This window comes from Oncorhynchus masou, unplaced genomic scaffold, assembly GCF_036934945.1.
Source record: "Oncorhynchus masou masou isolate Uvic2021 unplaced genomic scaffold, UVic_Omas_1.1 unplaced_scaffold_916, whole genome shotgun sequence".
In the NCBI taxonomy this organism is placed as follows: Eukaryota; Metazoa; Chordata; class Actinopteri; order Salmoniformes; family Salmonidae; genus Oncorhynchus; species Oncorhynchus masou.
In genome coordinates, this window is record NW_027015637.1 from 205,344 (window position 1) to 228,014 (window position 22,671).

At 36.8% G+C, this 22,671-nt stretch overlaps 1 protein-coding gene across 1 annotated transcript in view; it reads right to left on the bottom strand.

Annotated features, from left to right (window-relative positions):
- Window positions 1–776: 776 nt before the first annotated feature.
- The window catches only part of LOC135538141 (calcium and integrin-binding family member 2-like), a 46,925-nt gene continuing 25,030 nt past the window's right edge, over window positions 777–22,671 (bottom strand). Inside the window, exon 5 of the mRNA XM_064964114.1 lies at window positions 777–1,505. Within this exon, the coding sequence (XP_064820186.1) occupies window positions 1,484–1,505 (22 nt within the window). The 3' untranslated portion in view covers window positions 777–1,483. The remainder of the gene's footprint in view (window positions 1,506–22,671) is intronic.

Consider the following 22,671-nt stretch of genomic DNA (forward strand, 5'->3'; position numbering starts at 1 on the left):
TGCTTCTAGGTTGTGTTGTAGCTAAGCCCTACATCTTCTAGAAAACTGCTTCTAGGTTGTGTTGTAGCTAAGCCCTACATCTTCTAGAAAACTGCTTCTAGGTTGTGTTGTAGCTAAGCCCTACATCTTCTAGAAAACTGCTTCTAGGTTGTGTTGTAGCTAAGCCCTACATCTTCTAGAAAACTGCTTCTAGGTTGTGTTGTAGCTAAGCCCTACATCTTCTAGAAAACTGCTTCTAGGTTGTGTTGTAGCTAAGCCCTACATCTTCTAGAAAACTGCTTCTAGGTTGTGTTGTAGCTAAGCCCTACATCTTCTAGAAAACTGCTTCTAGGTTGTGTTGTAGCTAAGCCCTACATCTTCTAGAAAACTGCTTCTAGGTTGTGTTGTAGCTAAGCCCTACATCTTCTAGAAAACTGCTTCTAGGTTGTGTTGTAGCTAAGCCCTACATCTTCTAGAAAACTGCTTCTAGGTTGTGTTGTAGCTAAGCCCTACATCTTCTAGAAAACTGCTTCTAGGTTGTGTTGTAGCTAAGCCCTACATCTTCTAGAAAACTGCTTCTAGGTTGTGTTGTAGCTAAGCCCTACATCTTCTAGAAAACTGCTCATAGGTTGTGTTGTAGCTAAGCCCTACATCTTCTAGAAAACTGCTTCTAGGTTGTGTTGTAGCTAAGCCCTACATCTTCTAGAAAACTGCTCATAGGTTGTGTTGTAGCTAAGCCCTACATCTTCTAGAAAACTGCTCATAGGTTGTGTTGTAGCTAAGCCCTACATCTTCTAGAAAACTGCTTCTAGGTTGTGTTGTAGCTAAGCCCTACATCTTCTAGAAAACTGCTTCTAGGTTGTGTTGTAGCTAAGCCCTACATCTTCTAGAAAACTGCTCATAGGTTGTGTTGTAGCTAAGCCCTACAGGTATCAACATTAGCCCCTCGTTGTTCATCGGGTCATTTTCTATCTCCATTTGGAGTCTGTTTGTGGTTCCATCTTTTAAACAAGTTTTACAATTGATTATAAGAGAAAACAATCATGCATTTAATGATCTTCTCTTCCGAAAAATGGAAATGTCTTGTGGTCGATAACGTCCTTCCTATAGAACATGAGTTGGCAAAAAAAAGGGCCTGTGCTTCCGAGAATAAAATCCCCCCGGGTCCATTTTCCTGCAGCCGAAGCCAAACTTTTGTTCCACTTCCTTTATTATCTCTCTCAATGTTATATTTTGTACAAACATCGATCGAAGATAGTAGAGAAGTCTTGTCTTTCCCCAAGTCTAACGTTTTTTTTTTTGGTAGGCACTATGCTGTACTGAGGTTGAGGTCAGGGGTCATTCTGCTGTGGGTCGGGGCCACAGAGACTCTGGGAGGAGTCTTCGGGGATGACGTCATCAGACGAACCAGAAAGCGACCACATTCTTCTTCTTCTTCATCTTCCCCCCCCCTCTTCCGTCGTTGTCTAAAGCCTCATCATGGGAATGGCTGAATCACCTCATCTCAGATCCGTAGGTGGAACGTGCTGGAAATGTAAAAAACAAACAAAAAACACACCACATAGTTAGTTACACAGCTGCATTTACAACAGATGGGACGTCATGGACTCATCCAACAAAATATAGAAAAACATTTTAGAGGTCTTGAAAACATTTAACTGGGTTGTCTATGAGGCAAGTTATTCTGTCAACAGTGGAACTGGTCTTCTTTTAGAAGTGTTGTCCCCTTAACAACAACATATACAGGGCTTTCAGAAAGTATTCAGACCCCTGGACTTTTTTCCCACGTTTTGTAACGTTACAGAATTAATCTATAATGAATTAAATAAATGTTAAAAATCCTCATCAATCCACACACAATACCCCATAATGACATCACAATACCCCATAATGACATCACAATACCCTATAATGACATCACAATACCCCATAATGACATCAAAATACCCCATAATGACATCACAATACCCCATAATGACATCACAATACCCCATAATGATTGGAGTCCACCTGTGGTAAATTCAATTGATTGGACATGATTTGGAAAGGCACACACCTGTCTATATAAGGTCCCACAGCTGACAGTGTATGTCAGAGCAAAAACCAAGCCATGAGGTCGAAGGAATTGTCTGTGGAGCTCCGAGACAGGGATTGTGTCGAGGCACAGATCTAGGGAAGGGTACCAACAAAAGTTCTGCAGCTTTGAAGGTCCCCCAATAACACAGTGGCCTCCATCATTCTTAAATGGAAGAAGGTTAGAACCACCAAGATTCTTCCTAGAGCTGTCCGATTGGCCAAACCGAGCAATCAGGGGAGAAGGGCCTTGGTCAGGGAGATGACCAATGGTCACTCTGACAGAGCTCCAGAGTTCCTCTGTGGAGATGGGAGAACCTTCCAGAAGGACAACCATTTCTGCAGCACTCCATCAATCAGGCCTTTATGATCGAGTGGCCAGACAGAAGCCACTCCTCAGTTAAAGGAACATGAGAACTAGGGCTGTTGCAGTGACCGTATTACCGCCACACCGGCGGTCACAAAGACAGTCAATTTCCACGTGACCATTTAGTCACGGTAATTAGGCTTCTTCAAGCTCTGATGCTGCTGATGGTCATTAGTTGCCTACCAGCTAACTGCCTGGTACTCTGCAATCTATTGTCACTCTAATCACTCTGACATCAATGCAAATGTAATAGAAAATCTAATCAAACACTTAATGAGAGCCCATGAACTATAGGCTATGCAATTGCATGAGAAAACAGAGTGATGGCTTCTATTAAAAAGAGGAGGATGCCATCAGCTTTCTATTGGCTAGGCCTAGTATATTTATTTCTCAACTTTCCTAATATTTAGCACATTGCTTATCTTTACAACAGGAGTATTTGATGTCATTTTTGTAAATGGTGTTCTTGCTAATTACATATTTGTGCTTATATCCTACTGCCATGTGCGCATTGCTGCGCAAAAACAACAACAAGGCAGAGCTCATGCCTTTCAGGCAACTCTTTTCAAATCATCATTAGAGTCACATCATGCAGCCTTACAATGTATTAAACATCTAAACATATCAGCCCGATGTTAGAACAACTAAAGTTGCATTAATAACTCTAAATTAAGCATATCGGAATACCTATGTCTTTGTCAACACGGAATATCCGCATATGCAATACTCAAATCGTTTGGAGAAAATATCCTTTCTATTTTATTCAACTTTGTTCAATTGTATTCTTCATACTATAAAATAATGCCACGGAATCCTAAGCAAATCTTGTCTGCTAAGTGAACTAGTGTAGCCCACAGCCATATGGCATTGCCAGATCAGGACCTAACATAAGGACAACTCAGAGTATGCTTTCTCTTCTTCTGAAATAAACTACATTTTCTTCATATCATGTTTCTTTAGACCTGTCTAAAATAAATAATGGATTTATTGTGAAGGTGTAGGTTATATTACATGGATTTATTATTAGACTTTTTAAAAAGGTAGATGTTCCAAATGTCAGTGGCTTGTAGGCTGTGTGTGGAAGCCAGGAGATGCTACATGTGTTCATGTTATTAACAGTCAATTACTGTGAGAACGACAGTTGTTTGCTTGACAATCACCGGCTGACCAAGTTTCATGACCGCCACAGCCCTAATGACAGCTCACTTGGAGTTCTGCCAAAAGGCACCTAAAGGACTGTCAGACCATGAGAAACACTGCCAAAAGGCACCTAAAGGACTGTCAGACCATCAAAAGGCACCTAAAGGACTGTCAGACCATGAGAAACACTGCCAAAAGGCACCTAAAGGACTGTCAGACCATGAGAAACACTGCCAAAAGGCACCTAAAGGACTGTCAGACCATGAGAAACACTGCCAAAAGGCACCTAAAGGACTCTCAGACCATGAGAAACACTGCCAAAAGGCACCTAAAGGACTGTCAGACCATGAGAAACACTGCCAAAAGGCACCTAAAGGACTGTCAGACCATGAGAAACACTGCCAAAAGGCACCTAAAGGACTGTCAGACCATGAGAAACAATGCCAAAAGGCACCTAAAGGACTGTCAGACCACGAGAAACACTGCCAAAGGGCACCTAAAGGACTGTCAGACCATGAGAAACAATGCCAAAAGGCACCTAAAGGACTGTCAGACCACGAGAAACACTGCCAAAAGGCACCTAAAGGACTCAGACCACGAGAAACCAGATTCTCTGTTCTGATGAAACCAAGATGGAACTCTTTGGCCTGAATGCCAAGCTTCACGTCTGGAGGAAACCTGGCACCATCCCTACGGTGAAGCATGGTGGTGGCAGCATCATGCTGTGGGGATGTTTTTCAGAGGAATGGACTGGGAGACTAGTCAGGATTGAGTGAAAGATGAATGGAGCAAAGTACAGAGAGATCCTTGATGAAAACCTGCTCCTGAGCGCTCAGGACCTCAGACTGGAGCGAAGGTTCACCTTCCAACAGGACAACGACCCTAAGCACACAGCCAAGACAATGCAGGATTGGCTTAGGGACAAGTCTCTGAATGTCCTTGAGTGGCCGAGACGCAATCTCTGGAGAGACCTGAAAAAAGCTGTGCAGTGACGCTCCCCAACTAACCTGACAGAGCTTGAGAGGATCTGCAGAGAAGAATGAGAGAAACTCCCCAAATACAGGTGTGCCAAACGTGTAGCCTCATACCCAATGAGACTCGAGGCTGTAGTCAATGCCAAAGGTGCTTCAACAAAGTTGTCACGCCCTGGTCTATATTTATTATGTTTATCTTCATTTATTGGGTCAGGCCAGGGTGTGACATGGGTTTATTTGTGGTGTGTTTCGTCTTGGGGTTGTGTGGGGTGTATAGCATAGTCTATAGCTGCTTGAGGCGGTTCTCAATCAGAGTCAGGTGATTATCGTTGTCTCTGATTGGGAACCATATTTAGGTAGCCATATTCTTTGTGTGTTTCATGGATGATTGTCCTTAGTGTCCTTGTTCCTGTCGCTGTGTTAGTTTACACAAGTATAGGCTGTTTCGGTTTTCGTTACGTTCATTTCGTTCTTTGTTTTTGTAGTATTTGTATTGATTCATCTTTACGTTTGTGGATTAAACATGGATCGCAATCTACAAGCTGCATTTTGGTCCGACTCTCCTTCGCCTACAGAAAACCGTTACAGAATCACCCACCGCAAACGGACCAAGCAGCGTGTTAACAGGCAGGTGCAGCAGAGAGGAATGGACATGGGAAAACAAAACGTTTTGTTCGGAGAAGGACCCTGGGATCAGCCTGGAGAATATGCCGCCCCAAAGAAGAACTGGAGGCGGGAGAGCTGATGAGGCGCTGGTATGAGGAGGCATTTTAGAAGGCTGTAACGTAACAAAAGGTTGAAGCCCTAGAGTCAGCCCCAAAAATTTCTTGATGGAAACCAGATTCAGTCAACCAGATTCTTCCAGATCTGCCAGTCAACCAGACTCTTCCAGATCTGCCAGTCAGCCAGACTCTTCCAGATCTGCCAGTCAGCCAGACTCTTCCAGATCTGCCAGTCAGCCAGACTCTTCCAGATCTGCCAGTCAGCCAGACTCTTCCAGATCTGCCAGTCAGCCAGACTCTTCCAGATCTGCCAGTCAGCCAGACTCTTCCAGATCTGCCAGTCAGCCAGGATCTGCCAGAACTGTCAACCAGCCAGGATCTGCCGGATCCAAATACCTGGCTGAGCTTCCTCTCAGTGCCGGGCTTCCTCTCAGTGCCGAGCTTCCTCTCAGTGCTGAGCTTCCCCTCAGTCCCGAGCGGTCTCTGTCCCAAGCTGCCCCTCTGTCCTGAGCTGCCCTTCTGTCCCGAGCTGCCCCTCAGTCCCGAGCTGCCCCTCAGTTCCGAGCTGCCCCTCAGTCCAGTGGGATTCTGGGTGAGGACTACTAGGCCATGGTCGGCGGCGAACTGGACTATCCTAGGATGACTAAGGAGGGGGACAAAGACATTTATTGAGTGGGTTCCACGTCCCGCATGACTAATAACCGCCACCATGGACAGACGCCCACCCGGACCCTCCCTATTGTTTTGATGTGCGTCCGGGAGTCCGCACCTTAGGGGGGGGTTCTGTCACGCCCTGATCTATATTTATTATGTTTATCTTCATTTATTGGGTCAGGCCAGGGTGTGACATGGGTTTATTTGTGGTGTGTTTCGTCTTGGGGTTGTGTGGGGTGTATAGCATAGTCTATGGCTGACTAAGGCGGTTCTCAATCAGAGTCAGGTGATTATTGTTGTCTCTGATTGGGAACCATATTTCGGTCAACCATATTCTTTGTGTGTTTCGTGGGTGATTGTCCTTAGTGTCCTTGTTCCTAATCGCTGTGTTAGTTTACACAAGTATAGGCTGTTTCTGGTTTTCGATACATTCATGACTTCTTTGTTTTTGTAGTATTTGTATTGATTCGTGTTTACGTTTGTGGATTAAACATGGATCGACAATCTATCAACGCTGCATTTTGGTCTGACTCTCCTTAGCATGACTAAAAACCTTATCAAAAGTACTGAGTAAAGGGTCTGAATACTTATGTAAATGTGATATTTCAGTTTTTTATCTGTAACAAATTTGCAAAAAATGTAATAAAAACAAAATGTTTTGTTTTGTGCATTATGGGGTATTGTGATGTCATTATGGGGTATTATGATGTCATTATGGGGTATCGTGTGTAGATTGATGAGGATTTTTTGATTTATTTAATCAATTTTAGAAGGCTGTAACGTAACAAAAGGTGGAAAAAGTCAAGGGGTCTGAATACTTTCTGAATGCTCTGTACCCGGCTGACTGGATACATCCAGCATGACTAATAACCTTATCAACAATAGATACAGTATATCTGCTGACTGGATACATCTAGCATGACTAATAACCTTATCAACAATAGATACAGTATATCTGCTGACTGGATACATCTAGCATGACTAATAACCTTATCAACAATAGATACAGTATATCTGCTGACTGGATACATCTAGCATGACTAATAACCTTATCAACAATAGATACAGTATATCTGCTGACTGGATACATCTAGCATGACTAATAACCTTATCAACAATAGATACAGTATATCTGCTGACTGGATACATCTAGCATGACTAATAACCTTATCAACAATAGATACAGTATATCTGCTGACTGGATACATCTAGCATGACTAATAACCTTATCAACAATAGATACAGTATATCTGCTGACTGGATACATCTAGCATGACTAATAACCTTATCAACAATAGATACAGTATATCTGCTGACTGGATACATCTAGCATGACTAATAACCTTATCAACAATAGATACAGTATATCTGCTGACTGGATACATCTAGCATGACTAATAACCTTATCAACAATAGATACAGTATATCTGCTGACTGGATACATCTAGCATGACTAATAACCTTATCAACAATAGATACAGTATATCTGCTGACTGGATACATCTAGCATGACTAATAACCTTATCAACAATAGATACAGTATATCTGCTGACTGGATACATCTAGCATGACTAATAACCTTATCAACAATAGATACAGTATATCTGCTGACTGGATACATCTAGCATGACTAATAACCTTATCAACAATAGATACAGTATATCTGCTGACTGGATACATCTAGCATGACTAATAACCTTATCAACAATAGATACAGTATATCTGCTGACTGGATACATCTAGCATGACTAATAACCTTATCAACAATAGATACAGTATATCTGCTGACTGGATACATCTAGCATGACTAATAACCTTATCAACAATAGATACAGTATATCTGCTGACTGGATACATCTAGCATGACTAATAACCTTATCAACAATAGATACAGTATATCTGCTGCTGACTGGATACATCTAGCATGACTAATAACCTTATCAACAATAGATACAGTATATCTGCTGACTGGATACATCTAGCATGACTAATAACCTTATCAACAATAGATACAGTATATCTGCTGACTGGATACATCTAGCATGACTAATAACCTTATCAACAATAGATACAGTATATCTGCTGCTGACTGGATACATCTAGCATGACTAATAACCTTATCAACAATAGATACAGTATATCTGCTGACTGGATACATCTAGCATGACTAATAACCTTATCAACAATAGATACAGTATATCTGTATATCTGCTGACTGGATACATCTAGCATGACTAATAACCTTATCAACAATAGATACAGTATATCTGCTGACTGGATACATCTAGCATGACTAATAACCTTATCAACAATAGATACAGTATATCTGCTGACTGGATACATCTAGCATGACTAATAACCTTATCAACAATAGATACAGTATATCTGCTGACTGGATACATCTAGCATGACTAATAACCTTATCAACAATAGATACAGTATATCTGCTGACTGGATACATCTAGCATGACTAATAACCTTATCAACAATAGATACAGTATATCTGCTGACTGGATACATCTAGCATGACTAATAACCTTATCAACAATAGATACAGTATATCTGCTGACTGGATACATCTAGCATGACTAATAACCTTATCAACAATAGATACAGTATATCTGCTGACTGGATACATCTAGCATGACTAATAACCTTATCAACAATAGATACAGTATATCTGCTGACTGGATACATCTAGCATGACTAATAACCTTATCAACAATAGATACAGTATATCTGCTGACTGGATACATCTAGCATGACTAATAACCTTATCAACAATAGATACAGTATATCTGCTGACTGGATACATCTAGCATGACTAATAACCTTATCAACAATAGATACAGTATATCTGCTGACTGGATACATCTAGCATGACTAATAACCTTATCAACAATAGATACAGTATATCTGCTGACTGGATACATCTAGCATGACTAATAACCTTATCAACAATAGATACAGTATATCTGCTGACTGGATACATCTAGCATGACTAATAACCTTATCAACAATAGATACAGTATATCTGCTGACTGGATACATCTAGCATGACTAATAACCTTATCAACAATAGATACAGTATATCTGCTGACTGGATACATCTAGCATGACTAATAACCTTATCAACAATAGATACAGTATATCTGCTGCTGACTAGATACATCTAGCATGACTAATAACCTTATCAACAATAGATACAGTATATCTGCTGACTGGATACATCTAGCATGACTAATAACCTTATCAACAATAGATACAGTATATCTGCTGACTGGATACATCTAGCATGACTAATAACCTTATCAACAATAGATACAGTATATCTGCTGACTGGATACATCTAGCATGACTAATAACCTTATCAACAATAGATACAGTATATCTGCTGACTGGATACATCTAGCATGACTAATAACCTTATCAACAATAGATACAGTATATCTGCTGACTGGATACATCTAGCATGACTAATAACCTTATCAACAATAGATACAGTATATCTGCTGATGACTGGATACATCTAGCATGACTAATAACCTTATCAACAATAGATACAGTATATCTGCTGACTGGATACATCTAGCATGACTAATAACCTTATCAACAATAGATACAGTATATCTGACTGACTGATACCTTATCAACAATAGATACAGTATATGACTATATAGCATGACTAATAACCTTATCAACAATAGATACAGTATATCTGCTGACTGGATACATCTAGCATGACTAATAACCTTATCAACAATAGATACAGTATATCTGCTGACTGGATACATCTAGCATGACTAATAACCTTATCAACAATAGATACAGTATATCTGCTGACTGGATACATCTAGCATGACTAATAACCTTATCAACAATAGATACAGTATATCTGCTGACTGGATACATCTAGCATGACTAATAACCTTATCAACAATAGATACAGTATATCTGCTGACTGGATACATCTAGCATGACTAATAACCTTATCAACAATAGATACAGTATATCTGCTGACTGGATACATCTAGCATGACTAATAACCTTATCAACAATAGATACAGTATATCTGCTGACTGGATACATCTAGCATGACTAATAACCTTATCAACAATAGATACAGTATATCTGCTGACTGGATACATCTAGCATGACTAATAACCTTATCAACAATAGATACAGTATATCTGCTGACTGGATACATCTAGCATGACTAATAACCTTATCAACAATAGATACAGTATATCTGCTGACTGGATACATCTAGCATGACTAATAACCTTATCAACAATAGATACAGTATATCTGCTGACTGGATACATCTAGCATGACTAATAACCTTATCAACAATAGATACAGTATATCTGCTGACTGGATACATCTAGCATGACTAATAACCTTATCAACAATAGATACAGTATATCTGCTGACTGGATACATCTAGCATGACTAATAACCTTATCAACAATAGATACAGTATATCTGCTGACTGGATACATCTAGCATGACTAATAACCTTATCAACAATAGATACAGTATATCTGCTGACTGGATACATCTAGCATGACTAATAACCTTATCAACAATAGATACAGTATATCTGCTGACTGGATACATCTAGCATGACTAATAACCTTATCAACAATAGATACAGTATATCTGCTGACTGGATACATCTAGCATGACTAATAACCTTATCAACAATAGATACAGTATATCTGCTGACTGGATACATCTAGCATGACTAATAACCTTATCAACAATAGATACAGTATATCTGCTGACTGGATCAACAATAGATCTAGCATGACTAATAACCTTATCAACAATAGATACAGTATATCTGCTGACTGGATACATCTAGCATGACTAATAACCTTATCAACAATAGATACAGTATATCTGCTGACTGGATACATCTAGCATGACTAATAACCTTATCAACAATAGATACAGTATATCTGCTGACTGGATACATCTAGCATGACTAATAACCTTATCAACAATAGATACAGTATATCTGCTGACTGGATACATCTAGCATGACTAATAACCTTATCAACAATAGATACAGTATATCTGCTGACTGGATACATCTAGCATGACTAATAACCTTATCAACAATAGATACAGTATATCTGCTGCTGACTGGATACATCTAGCATGACTAATAACCTTATCAACAATAGATACAGTATATCTGCTGACTGGATACATCTAGCATGACTAATAACCTTATCAACAATAGATACAGTATATCTGCTGACTGGATACATCTAGCATGACTAATAACCTTATCAACAATAGATACAGTATATCTGCTGACTGGATACATCTAGCATGACTAATAACCTTATCAACAATAGATACAGTATATCTGCTGACTGGATACATCTAGCATGACTAATAACCTTATCAACAATAGATACAGTATATCTGCTGACTGGATACATCTAGCATGACTAATAACCTTATCAACAATAGATACAGTATATCTGCTGACTGGATACATCTAGCATGACTAATAACCTTATCAACAATAGATACAGTATATCTGCTGACTGGATACATCTAGCATGACTAATAACCTTATCAACAATAGATACAGTATATCTGCTGACTGGATACATCTAGCATGACTAATAACCTTATCAACAATAGATACAGTATATCTGCTGACTGGATACATCTAGCATGACTAATAACCTTATCAACAATAGATACAGTATATCTGCTGACTGGATACATCTAGCATGACTAATAACCTTATCAACAATAGATACAGTATATCTGCTGACTGGATACATCTAGCATGACTAATAACCTTATCAACAATAGATACAGTATATCTGCTGACTGGATACATCTAGCATGACTAATAACCTTATCAACAATAGATACAGTATATCTGCTGACTGGATACATCTAGCATGACTAATAACCTTATCAACAATAGATACAGTATATCTGCTGACTGGATACATCTAGCATGACTAATAACCTTATCAACAATAGATACAGTATATCTCTGACTGACTGCATGATAACTTATCAACTACAGCATGACTAATGAACCTTATCAACAATAGATACAGTATATCTGCTGACTGGATACATCTAGCATGACTAATAACCTTATCAACAATAGATACAGTATATCTGCTGACTGGATACATCTAGCATGACTAATAACCTTATCAACAATAGATACAGTATATCTGCTGACTGGATACATCTAGCATGACTAATAACCTTATCAACAATAGATACAGTATATCTGCTGACTGGATACATCTAGCATGACTAATAACCTTATCAACAATAGATACAGTATATCTGCTGACTGGATACATCTAGCATGACTAATAACCTTATCAACAATAGATACAGTATATCTGCTGACTGGATACATCTAGCATGACTAATAACCTTATCAACAATAGATACAGTATATCTGCTGACTGGATACATCTAGCATGACTAATAACCTTATCAACAATAGATACAGTATATCTGCTGACTGGATACATCTAGCATGACTAATAACCTTATCAACAATAGATACAGTATATCTGCTGACTGGATACATCTAGCATGACTAATAACCTTATCAACAATAGATACAGTATATCTGCTGACTGGATACATCTAGCATGACTAATAACCTTATCAACAATAGATACAGTATATCTGCTGACTGGATACATCTAGCATGACTAATAACCTTATCAACAATAGATACAGTATATCTGCTGACTGGATACATCTAGCATGACTAATAACCTTATCAACAATAGATACAGTATATCTGCTGACTGGATACATCTAGATACATCTAGAGCAGTATATGACTAATAACCTTATCAACAATAGATACAGTATATCTGCTGACTGGATACATCTAGCATGACTAATAACCTTATCAACAATAGATACAGTATATCTGCTGACTGGATACATCTAGCATGACTAATAACCTTATCAACAATAGATACAGTATATCTGCTGACTGGATACATCTAGCATGACTAATAACCTTATCAACAATAGATACAGTATATCTGCTGACTGGATACATCTAGCATGACTAATAACCTTATCAACAATAGATACAGTATATCTGCTGACTGGATACATCTAGCATGACTAATAACCTTATCAACAATAGATACAGTATATCTGCTGACTGGATACATCTAGCATGACTAATAACCTTATCAACAATAGATACAGTATATCTGCTGCTGACTGGATACATCTAGCATGACTAATAACCTTATCAACAATAGATACAGTATATCTGCTGACTGGATACATCTAGCATGACTAATAACCTTATCAACAATAGATACAGTATATCTGCTGCTGACTGGATACATCTAGCATGACTAATAACCTTATCAACAATAGATACAGTATATCTGCTGACTGGATACATCTAGCATGACTAATAACCTTATCAACAATAGATACAGTATATCTGCTGACTGGATACATCTAGCATGACTAATAACCTTATCAACAATAGATACAGTATATCTGCTGACTGGATACATCTAGCATGACTAATAACCTTATCAACAATAGATACAGTATATCTGCTGACTGGATACATCTAGCATGACTAATAACCTTATCAACAATAGATACAGTATATCTGCTGACTGGATACATCTAGCATGACTAATAACCTTATCAACAATAGATACAGTATATCTGCTGACTGGATACATCTAGCATGACTAATAACCTTATCAACAATAGATACAGTATATCTGCTGACTGGATACATCTAGCATGACTAATAACCTTATCAACAATAGATACAGTATATCTGCTGACTGGATACATCTAGCATGACTAATAACCTTATCAACAATAGATACAGTATATCTGCTGACTGGATACATCTAGCATGACTAATAACCTTATCAACAATAGATACAGTATATCTGCTGACTGGATACATCTAGCATGACTAATAACCTTATCAACAATAGATACAGTATATCTGCTGACTGGATACATCTAGCATGACTAATAACCTTATCAACAATAGATACAGTATATCTTCTGCTGACTGGATACATCTAGCATGACTAATAACCTTATCAACAATAGATACAGTATATCTGCTGACTGGATACATCTAGCATGACTAATAACCTTATCAACAATAGATACAGTATATCTGCTGACTGGATACATCTAGCATGACTAATAACCTTATCAACAATAGATACAGTATATCTGCTGCTGACTGGATACATCTAGCATGACTAATAACCTTATCAACAATAGATACAGTATATCTGCTGACTGGATACATCTAGCATGACTAATAACCTTATCAACAATAGATACAGTATATCTGCTGACTGGATACATCTAGCATGACTAATAACCTTATCAACAATAGATACAATAGATACATGACTAATAACCTTATATATCAGTATATCTGCTGACTGGATACATCTAGCATGACTAATAACCTTATCAACAATAGATACAGTATATCTGCTGACTGGATACATCTAGCATGACTAATAACCTTATCAACAATAGATACAGTATATCTGCTGACTGGATACATCTAGCATGACTAATAACCTTATCAACAATAGATACAGTATATCTGCTGACTGGATACATCTAGCATGACTAATAACCTTATCAACAATAGATACAGTATATCTGCTGACTGGATACATCTAGCATGACTAATAACCTTATCAACAATAGATACAGTATATCTGCTGACTGGATACATCTAGCATGACTAATAACCTTATCAACAATAGATACAGTATATCTGCTGACTGGATACATCTAGCATGACTAATAACCTTATCAACAATAGATACAGTATATCTGCTGACTGGATACATCTAGCATGACTAATAACCTTATCAACAATAGATACAGTATATCTGCTGACTGGATACATCTAGCATGACTAATAACCTTATCAACAATAGATACAGTATATCTGCTGACTGGATACATCTAGCATGACTAATAACCTTATCAACAATAGATACAGTATATCTGCTGACTGGATACATCTAGCATGACTAATAACCTTATCAACAATAGATACAGTATATCTGCTGACTGGATACATCTAGCATGACTAATAACCTTATCAACAATAGATACAGTATATCTGCTGACTGGATACATCTAGCATGACTAATAACCTTATCAACAATAGATACAGTATATCTGCTGACTGGATACATCTAGCATGACTAATAACCTTATCAACAATAGATACAGTATATCTGCTGACTGGATACATCTAGCATGACTAATAACCTTATCAACAATAGATACAGTATATCTGCTGACTGGATACATCTAGCATGACTAATAACCTTATCAACAATAGATACAGTATATCTGCTGACTGGATACATCTAGCATGACTAATAACCTTATCAACAATAGATACAGTATATCTGCTGACTGGATACATCTAGCATGACTAATAACCTTATCAACAATAGATACAGTATATCTGCTGACTTATCAACAATAGATACAGTATATCTAGACATGACTAATAACCTTATCAACAATAGATACAGTATATCTGCTGACTGGATACATCTAGCATGACTAATAACCTTATCAACAATAGATACAGTATATCTGCTGACTGGATACATCTAGCATGACTAATAACCTTATCAACAATAGATACAGTATATCTGCTGACTGGATACATCTAGCATGACTAATAACCTTATCAACAATAGATACAGTATATCTGCTGACTGGATACATCTAGCATGACTAATAACCTTATCAACAATAGATACAGTATATCTGCTGACTGGATACATCAACATGACTAATAACTAATAACCTTATCAACAATAGATACAGTATATCTGCTGACTGGATACATCTAGCATGACTAATAACCTTATCAACAATAGATACAGTATATCTGCTGACTGGATACATCTAGCATGACTAATAACCTTATCAACAATAGATACAGTATATCTGCTGACTGGATACATCTAGCATGACTAATAACCTTATCAACAATAGATACAGTATATCTGCTGACTGGATACATCTAGCATGACTAATAACCTTATCAACAATAGATACAGTATATCTGCTGACTGGATACATCTAGCATGACTAATAACCTTATCAACAATAGATACAGTATATCTGCTGACTGGATACATCTAGCATGACTAATAACCTTATCAACAATAGATACAGTATATCTGCTGACTGGATACATCTAGCATGACTAATAACCTTATCAACAATAGATACAGTATATCTGCTGACTGGATACATCTAGCATGACTAATAACCTTATCAACAATAGATACAGTATATCTGCTGACTGGATACATCTAGCATGACTAATAACCTTATCAACAATAGATACAGTATATCTGCTGACTGGATACATCTAGCATGACTAATAACCTTATCAACAATAGATACAGTATATCTGCTGACTGGATACATCTAGCATGACTAATAACCTTATCAACAATAGATACAGTATATCTGCTGACTGGATACATCTAGCATGACTAATAACCTTATCAACAATAGATACAGTATATCTGCTGACTGGATACATCTAGCATGACTAATAACCTTATCAACAATAGATACAGTATATCTGCTGACTGGATACATCTAGCATGACTAATAACCTTATCAACAATAGATACAGTATATCTGCTGACTGGATACATCTAGCATGACTAATAACCTTATCAACAATAGATACAGTATATCTGCTGACTGGATACATCTAGCATGACTAATAACCTTATCAACAATAGATACAGTATATCTGCTGACTGGATACATCTAGCATGACTAATAACCTTATCAACAATAGATACAGTATATCTGCTGACTGGATACATCTAGCATGACTAATAACCTTATCAACAATAGATACAGTATATCTGCTGACTGGATACATCTAGCATGACTAATAACCTTATCAACAATAGATACAGTATATCTGCTGACTGGATACATCTAGCATGACTAATAACCTTATCAACAATAGATACAGTATATCTGCTGACTGGATACATCTAGCATGACTAATAACCTTATCAACAATAGATACAGTATATCTGCTGACTGGATACATCTAGCATGACTAATAACCTTATCAACAATAGATACAGTATATCTGCTGACTGGATACATCTAGCATGACTAATAACCTTATCAACAATAGATACAGTATATCTGCTGACTGGATACATCTAGCATGACTAATAACCTTATCAACAATAGATACAGTATATCTGCTGACTGGATACATCTAGCATGACTAATAACCTTATCAACAATAGATACAGTATATCTGCTGACTGGATACATCTAGCATGACTAATAACCTTATCAACAATAGATACAGTATATCTGCTGACTGGATACATCTAGCATGACTAATAACCTTATCAACAATAGATACAGTATATCTGCTGACTGGATACATCTAGCATGACTAATAACCTTATCAACAATAGATACAGTATATCTGCTGACTGATACATCTAGCATGACTAATAACCTTATCAACAATAGATACAGTATATCTGCTGACTGGATACATCTAGCATGACTAATAACCTTATCAACAATAGATACAGTATATCTGCTGACTGGATACATCTAGCATGACTAATAACCTTATCAACAATAGATACAGTATATCTGCTGACTGGATACATCTAGCATGACTAATAACCTTATCAACAATAGATACAGTATATCTGCTGACTGGATACATCTAGCATGACTAATAACCTTATCAACAATAGATACAGTATATCTGCTGACTGGATACATCTAGCATGACTAATAACCTTATCAACAATAGATACAGTATATCTGCTGACTGGATACATCTAGCATGACTAATAACCTTATCAACAATAGATACAGTATATCTGCTGACTGGATACATCTAGCATGACTAATAACCTTATCAACAATAGATACAGTATATCTGCTGACTGGATACATCTAGCATGACTAATAACCTTATCAACAATAGATACAGTATATCTGCTGACTGGATACATCTAGCATGACTAATAACCTTATCAACAATAGATACAGTATATCTGCTGACTGGATACATCTAGCATGACTAATAACCTTATCAACAATAGATACAGTATATCTGCTGACTGGATACATCTAGCATGACTAATAACCTTATCAACAATAGATACAGTATATCTGCTGACTGGATACATCTAGCATGACTAATAACCTTATCAACAATAGATACAGTATATCTGCTGACTGACTAGCATGACTAATAACCTTATACATCAGTATATAGCATGACTAATAACCTTATCAACAATAGATACAGTATATCTGCTGACTGGATACATCTAGCATGACTAATAACCTTATCAACAATAGATACAGTATATCTGCTGACTGGATACATCTAGCATGACTAATAACCTTATCAACAATATCAGTATAACAATATGATACAATAGATATATCTGCTGACTGGATACATCTAGCATGACTAATAACCTTATCAACAATAGATACAGTATATCTGCTGACTGGATACATCTAGCATGACTAATAACCTTATCAACAATAGATACAGTATATCTGCTGACTGGATACATCTAGCATGACTAATAACCTTATCAACAATAGATACAGTATATCTGCTGACTGGATACATCTAGCATGACTAATAACCTTATCAACAATAGATACAGTATATCTGCTGACTGGATACATCTAGCATGACTAATAACCTTATCAACAATAGATACAGTATATCTGCTGACTGGATACATCTAGCATGACTAATAACCTTATCAACAATAGATACAGTATATCTGCTGACTGGATACATCTAGCATGACTAATAACCTTATCAACAATAGATACAGTATATCTGCTGACTGGATACATCTAGCATGACTAATAACCTTATCAACAATAGATACAGTATATCTGCTGACTGGATACATCTAGCATGACTAATAACCTTATCAACAATAGATACAGTATATCTGCTGACTGGATACATCTAGCATGACTAATAACCTTATCAACAATAGATACAGTATATCTGCTGACTGGATACATCTAGCATGACTAATAACCTTATCAACAATAGATACAGTATATCTGCTGACTGGATACATCTAGCATGACTAATAACCTTATCAACAATAGATACAGTATATCTGCTGACTGGATACAGTATATCTAGCATGACTAATAACCTTATCAACAATAGATACAGTATATCTGCTGACTGGATACATCTAGCATGACTAATAACCTTATCAACAATAGATACAGTATATCTGCTGACTGGATACATCTAGCATGACTAATAACCTTATCAACAATAGATACAGTATATCTGCTGACTGGATACATCTAGCATGACTAATAACCTTATCAACAATAGATACAGTATATCTGCTGACTGGATACATCTAGCATGACTAATAACCTTATCAACAATAGATACAGTATATCTGCTGACTGGATACATCTAGCATGACTAATAACCTTATCAACAATAGATACAGTATATCTGCTGACTGGATACATCTAGCATGACTAATAACCTTATCAACAATAGATACAGTATATCTGCTGACTGGATACATCTAGCATGACTAATAACCTTATCAACAATAGATACAGTATATCTGCTGACTGGATACATCTAGCATGACTAATAACCTTATCAACAATAGATACAGTATATCTGCTGACTGGATACATCTAGCATGACTAATAACCTTATCAACAATAGATACAGTATATCTGCTGACTGGATACATCTAGCATGACTAATAACCTTATCAACAATAGATACAGTATATCTGCTGACTGGATACATCTAGCATGACTAATAACCTTATCAACAATAGATACAGTATATCTGCTGCTGACTGGATACTGACTGATACATCTAGCATGACTAATAACCTTATCAACAATAGATACAGTATATCTGCTGACTGGATACATCTAGCATGACTAATAACCTTATCAACAATAGATACAGTATATCTGCTGACTGGATACATCTAGCATGACTAATAACCTTATCAACAATAGATACAGTATATCTGCTGACTGGATACATCTAGCATGACTAATAACCTTATCAACAATAGATACAGTATATCTGCTGACTGGATACATCTAGCATGACTAATAACCTTATCAACAATAGATACAGTATATCTGCTGACTGGATACATCTAGCATGACTAATAACCTTATCAACAATAGATACAGTATATCTGCTGACTGGATACATCTAGCATGACTAATAACCTTATCAACAATAGATACAGACTATATCTGCATGACAATAGATACAGATACATCTAGCATGACTAATAACCTTATCAACAATAGATACAGTATATCTGCTGACTGGATACATCTAGCATGACTAATAACCTTATCAACAATAGATACAGTATATCTGCTGACTGGATACATCTAGCATGACTAATAACCTTATCAACAATAGATACAGTATATCTGCTGACTGGATACATCTAGCATGACTAATAACCTTATCAACAATAGATACAGTATATCTGCTGACTGGATACATCTAGCATGACTAATAACCTTATCAACAATAGATACAGTATATCTGCTGACTGGATACATCTAGCATGACTAATAACCTTATCAACAATAGATACAGTATATCTGCTGACTGGATACATCTAGCATGACTAATAACCTTATCAACAATAGATACAGTATATCTGCTGCTGACTGGATACATCTAGCATGACTAATAACCTTATCAACAATAGATACAGTATATCTGCTGACTGGATACATCTAGCATGACTAATAACCTTATCAACAATAGATACAGTATATCTGCTGACTGGATACATCTAGCATGACTAATAACCTTATCAACAATAGATACAGTATATCTGCTGACTGGATACATCTAGCATGACTAATAACCTTATCAACAATAGATACAGTATATCTGCTGACTGGATACATCTAGCATGACTAATAACCTTATCAACAATAGATACAGTATATCTGCTGACTGGATACATCTAGCATGACTAATAACCTTATCAACAATAGATACAGTATATCTGCTGACTGGATACATCTAGCATGACTAATAACCTTATCAACAATAGATACAGTATATCTGCTGCTGACTGGATACATCTAGCATGACTAATAACCTTATCAACAATAGATACAGTATATCTGCTGACTGGATACATCTAGCATGACTAATAACCTTATCAACAATAGATACAGTATATCTGCTGACTGGATACATCTAGCATGACTAATAACCTTATCAACAATAGATACAGTATATCTGCTGACTGGATACATCTAGCATGACTAATAACCTTATCAACAATAGATACAGTATATCTGCTGACTGGATACATCTAGCATGACTAATAACCTTATCAACAATAGATACAGTATATCTGCTGACTGGATACATCTAGCATGACTAATAACCTTATCAACAATAGATACAGTATATCTGCTGACTGGATACATCTAGCATGACTAATAACCTTATCAACAATAGATACAGTATATCTGCTGACTGGATACATCTAGCATGACTAATAACCTTATCAACAATAGATACAGTATATCTGCTGACTGGATACATCTAGCATGACTAATAACCTTATCAACAATAGATACAGTATATCTGCTGCTGACTGGATACATCTAGCATGACTAATAACCTTATCAACAATAGATACAGTATATCTGCTGACTGGATACATCTAGCATGACTAATAACCTTATCAACAATAGATACAGTATATCTGCTGACTGGATACATCTAGCATGACTAATAACCTTATCAACAATAGATACAGTATATCTGCATGACTGGATACATCTAGCATGACTAATAACCTTATCAACAATAGATACAGTATATCTGCTGACTGGATACATCTAGCATGACTAATAACCTTATCAACAATAGATACAGTATATCTGCTGCTGACTGGATACATCTAGCATGACTAATAACCTTATCAACAATAGATACAGTATATCTGCTGACTGGATACATCTAGCATGACTAATAACCTTATCAACAATAGATACAGTATATCTGCTGACTGGATACATCTAGCATGACTAATAACCTTATCAACAATAGATACAGTATATCTGCTGACTGGATACATCTAGCATGACTAATAACCTTATCAACAATAGATACAGTATATCTGCTGACTGGATACATCTAGCATGACTAATAACCTTATCAACAATAGATACAGTATATCTGCTGACTGGATACATCTAGCATGACTAATAACCTTATCAACAATAGATACAGTATATCTGCTGACTGGATACATCTAGCATGACTAATAACCTTATCAACAATAGATACAGTATATCTGCTGACTGGATACATCTAGCATGACTAATAACCTTATCAACAATAGATACAGTATATCTCTGCTGACTGGATACATCTAGCATGACTGGATACATCTAATGACTAATAACCTTATCAACAATAGATACAGTATATCTGCTGACTGGATACATCTAGCATGACTAATAACCTTATCAACAATAGATACAGTATATCTGCTGACTGGATACATCTAGCATGACTAATAACCTTATCAACAATAGATACACCTTATCAACAATATCTGCTGCTGACTGGATACAT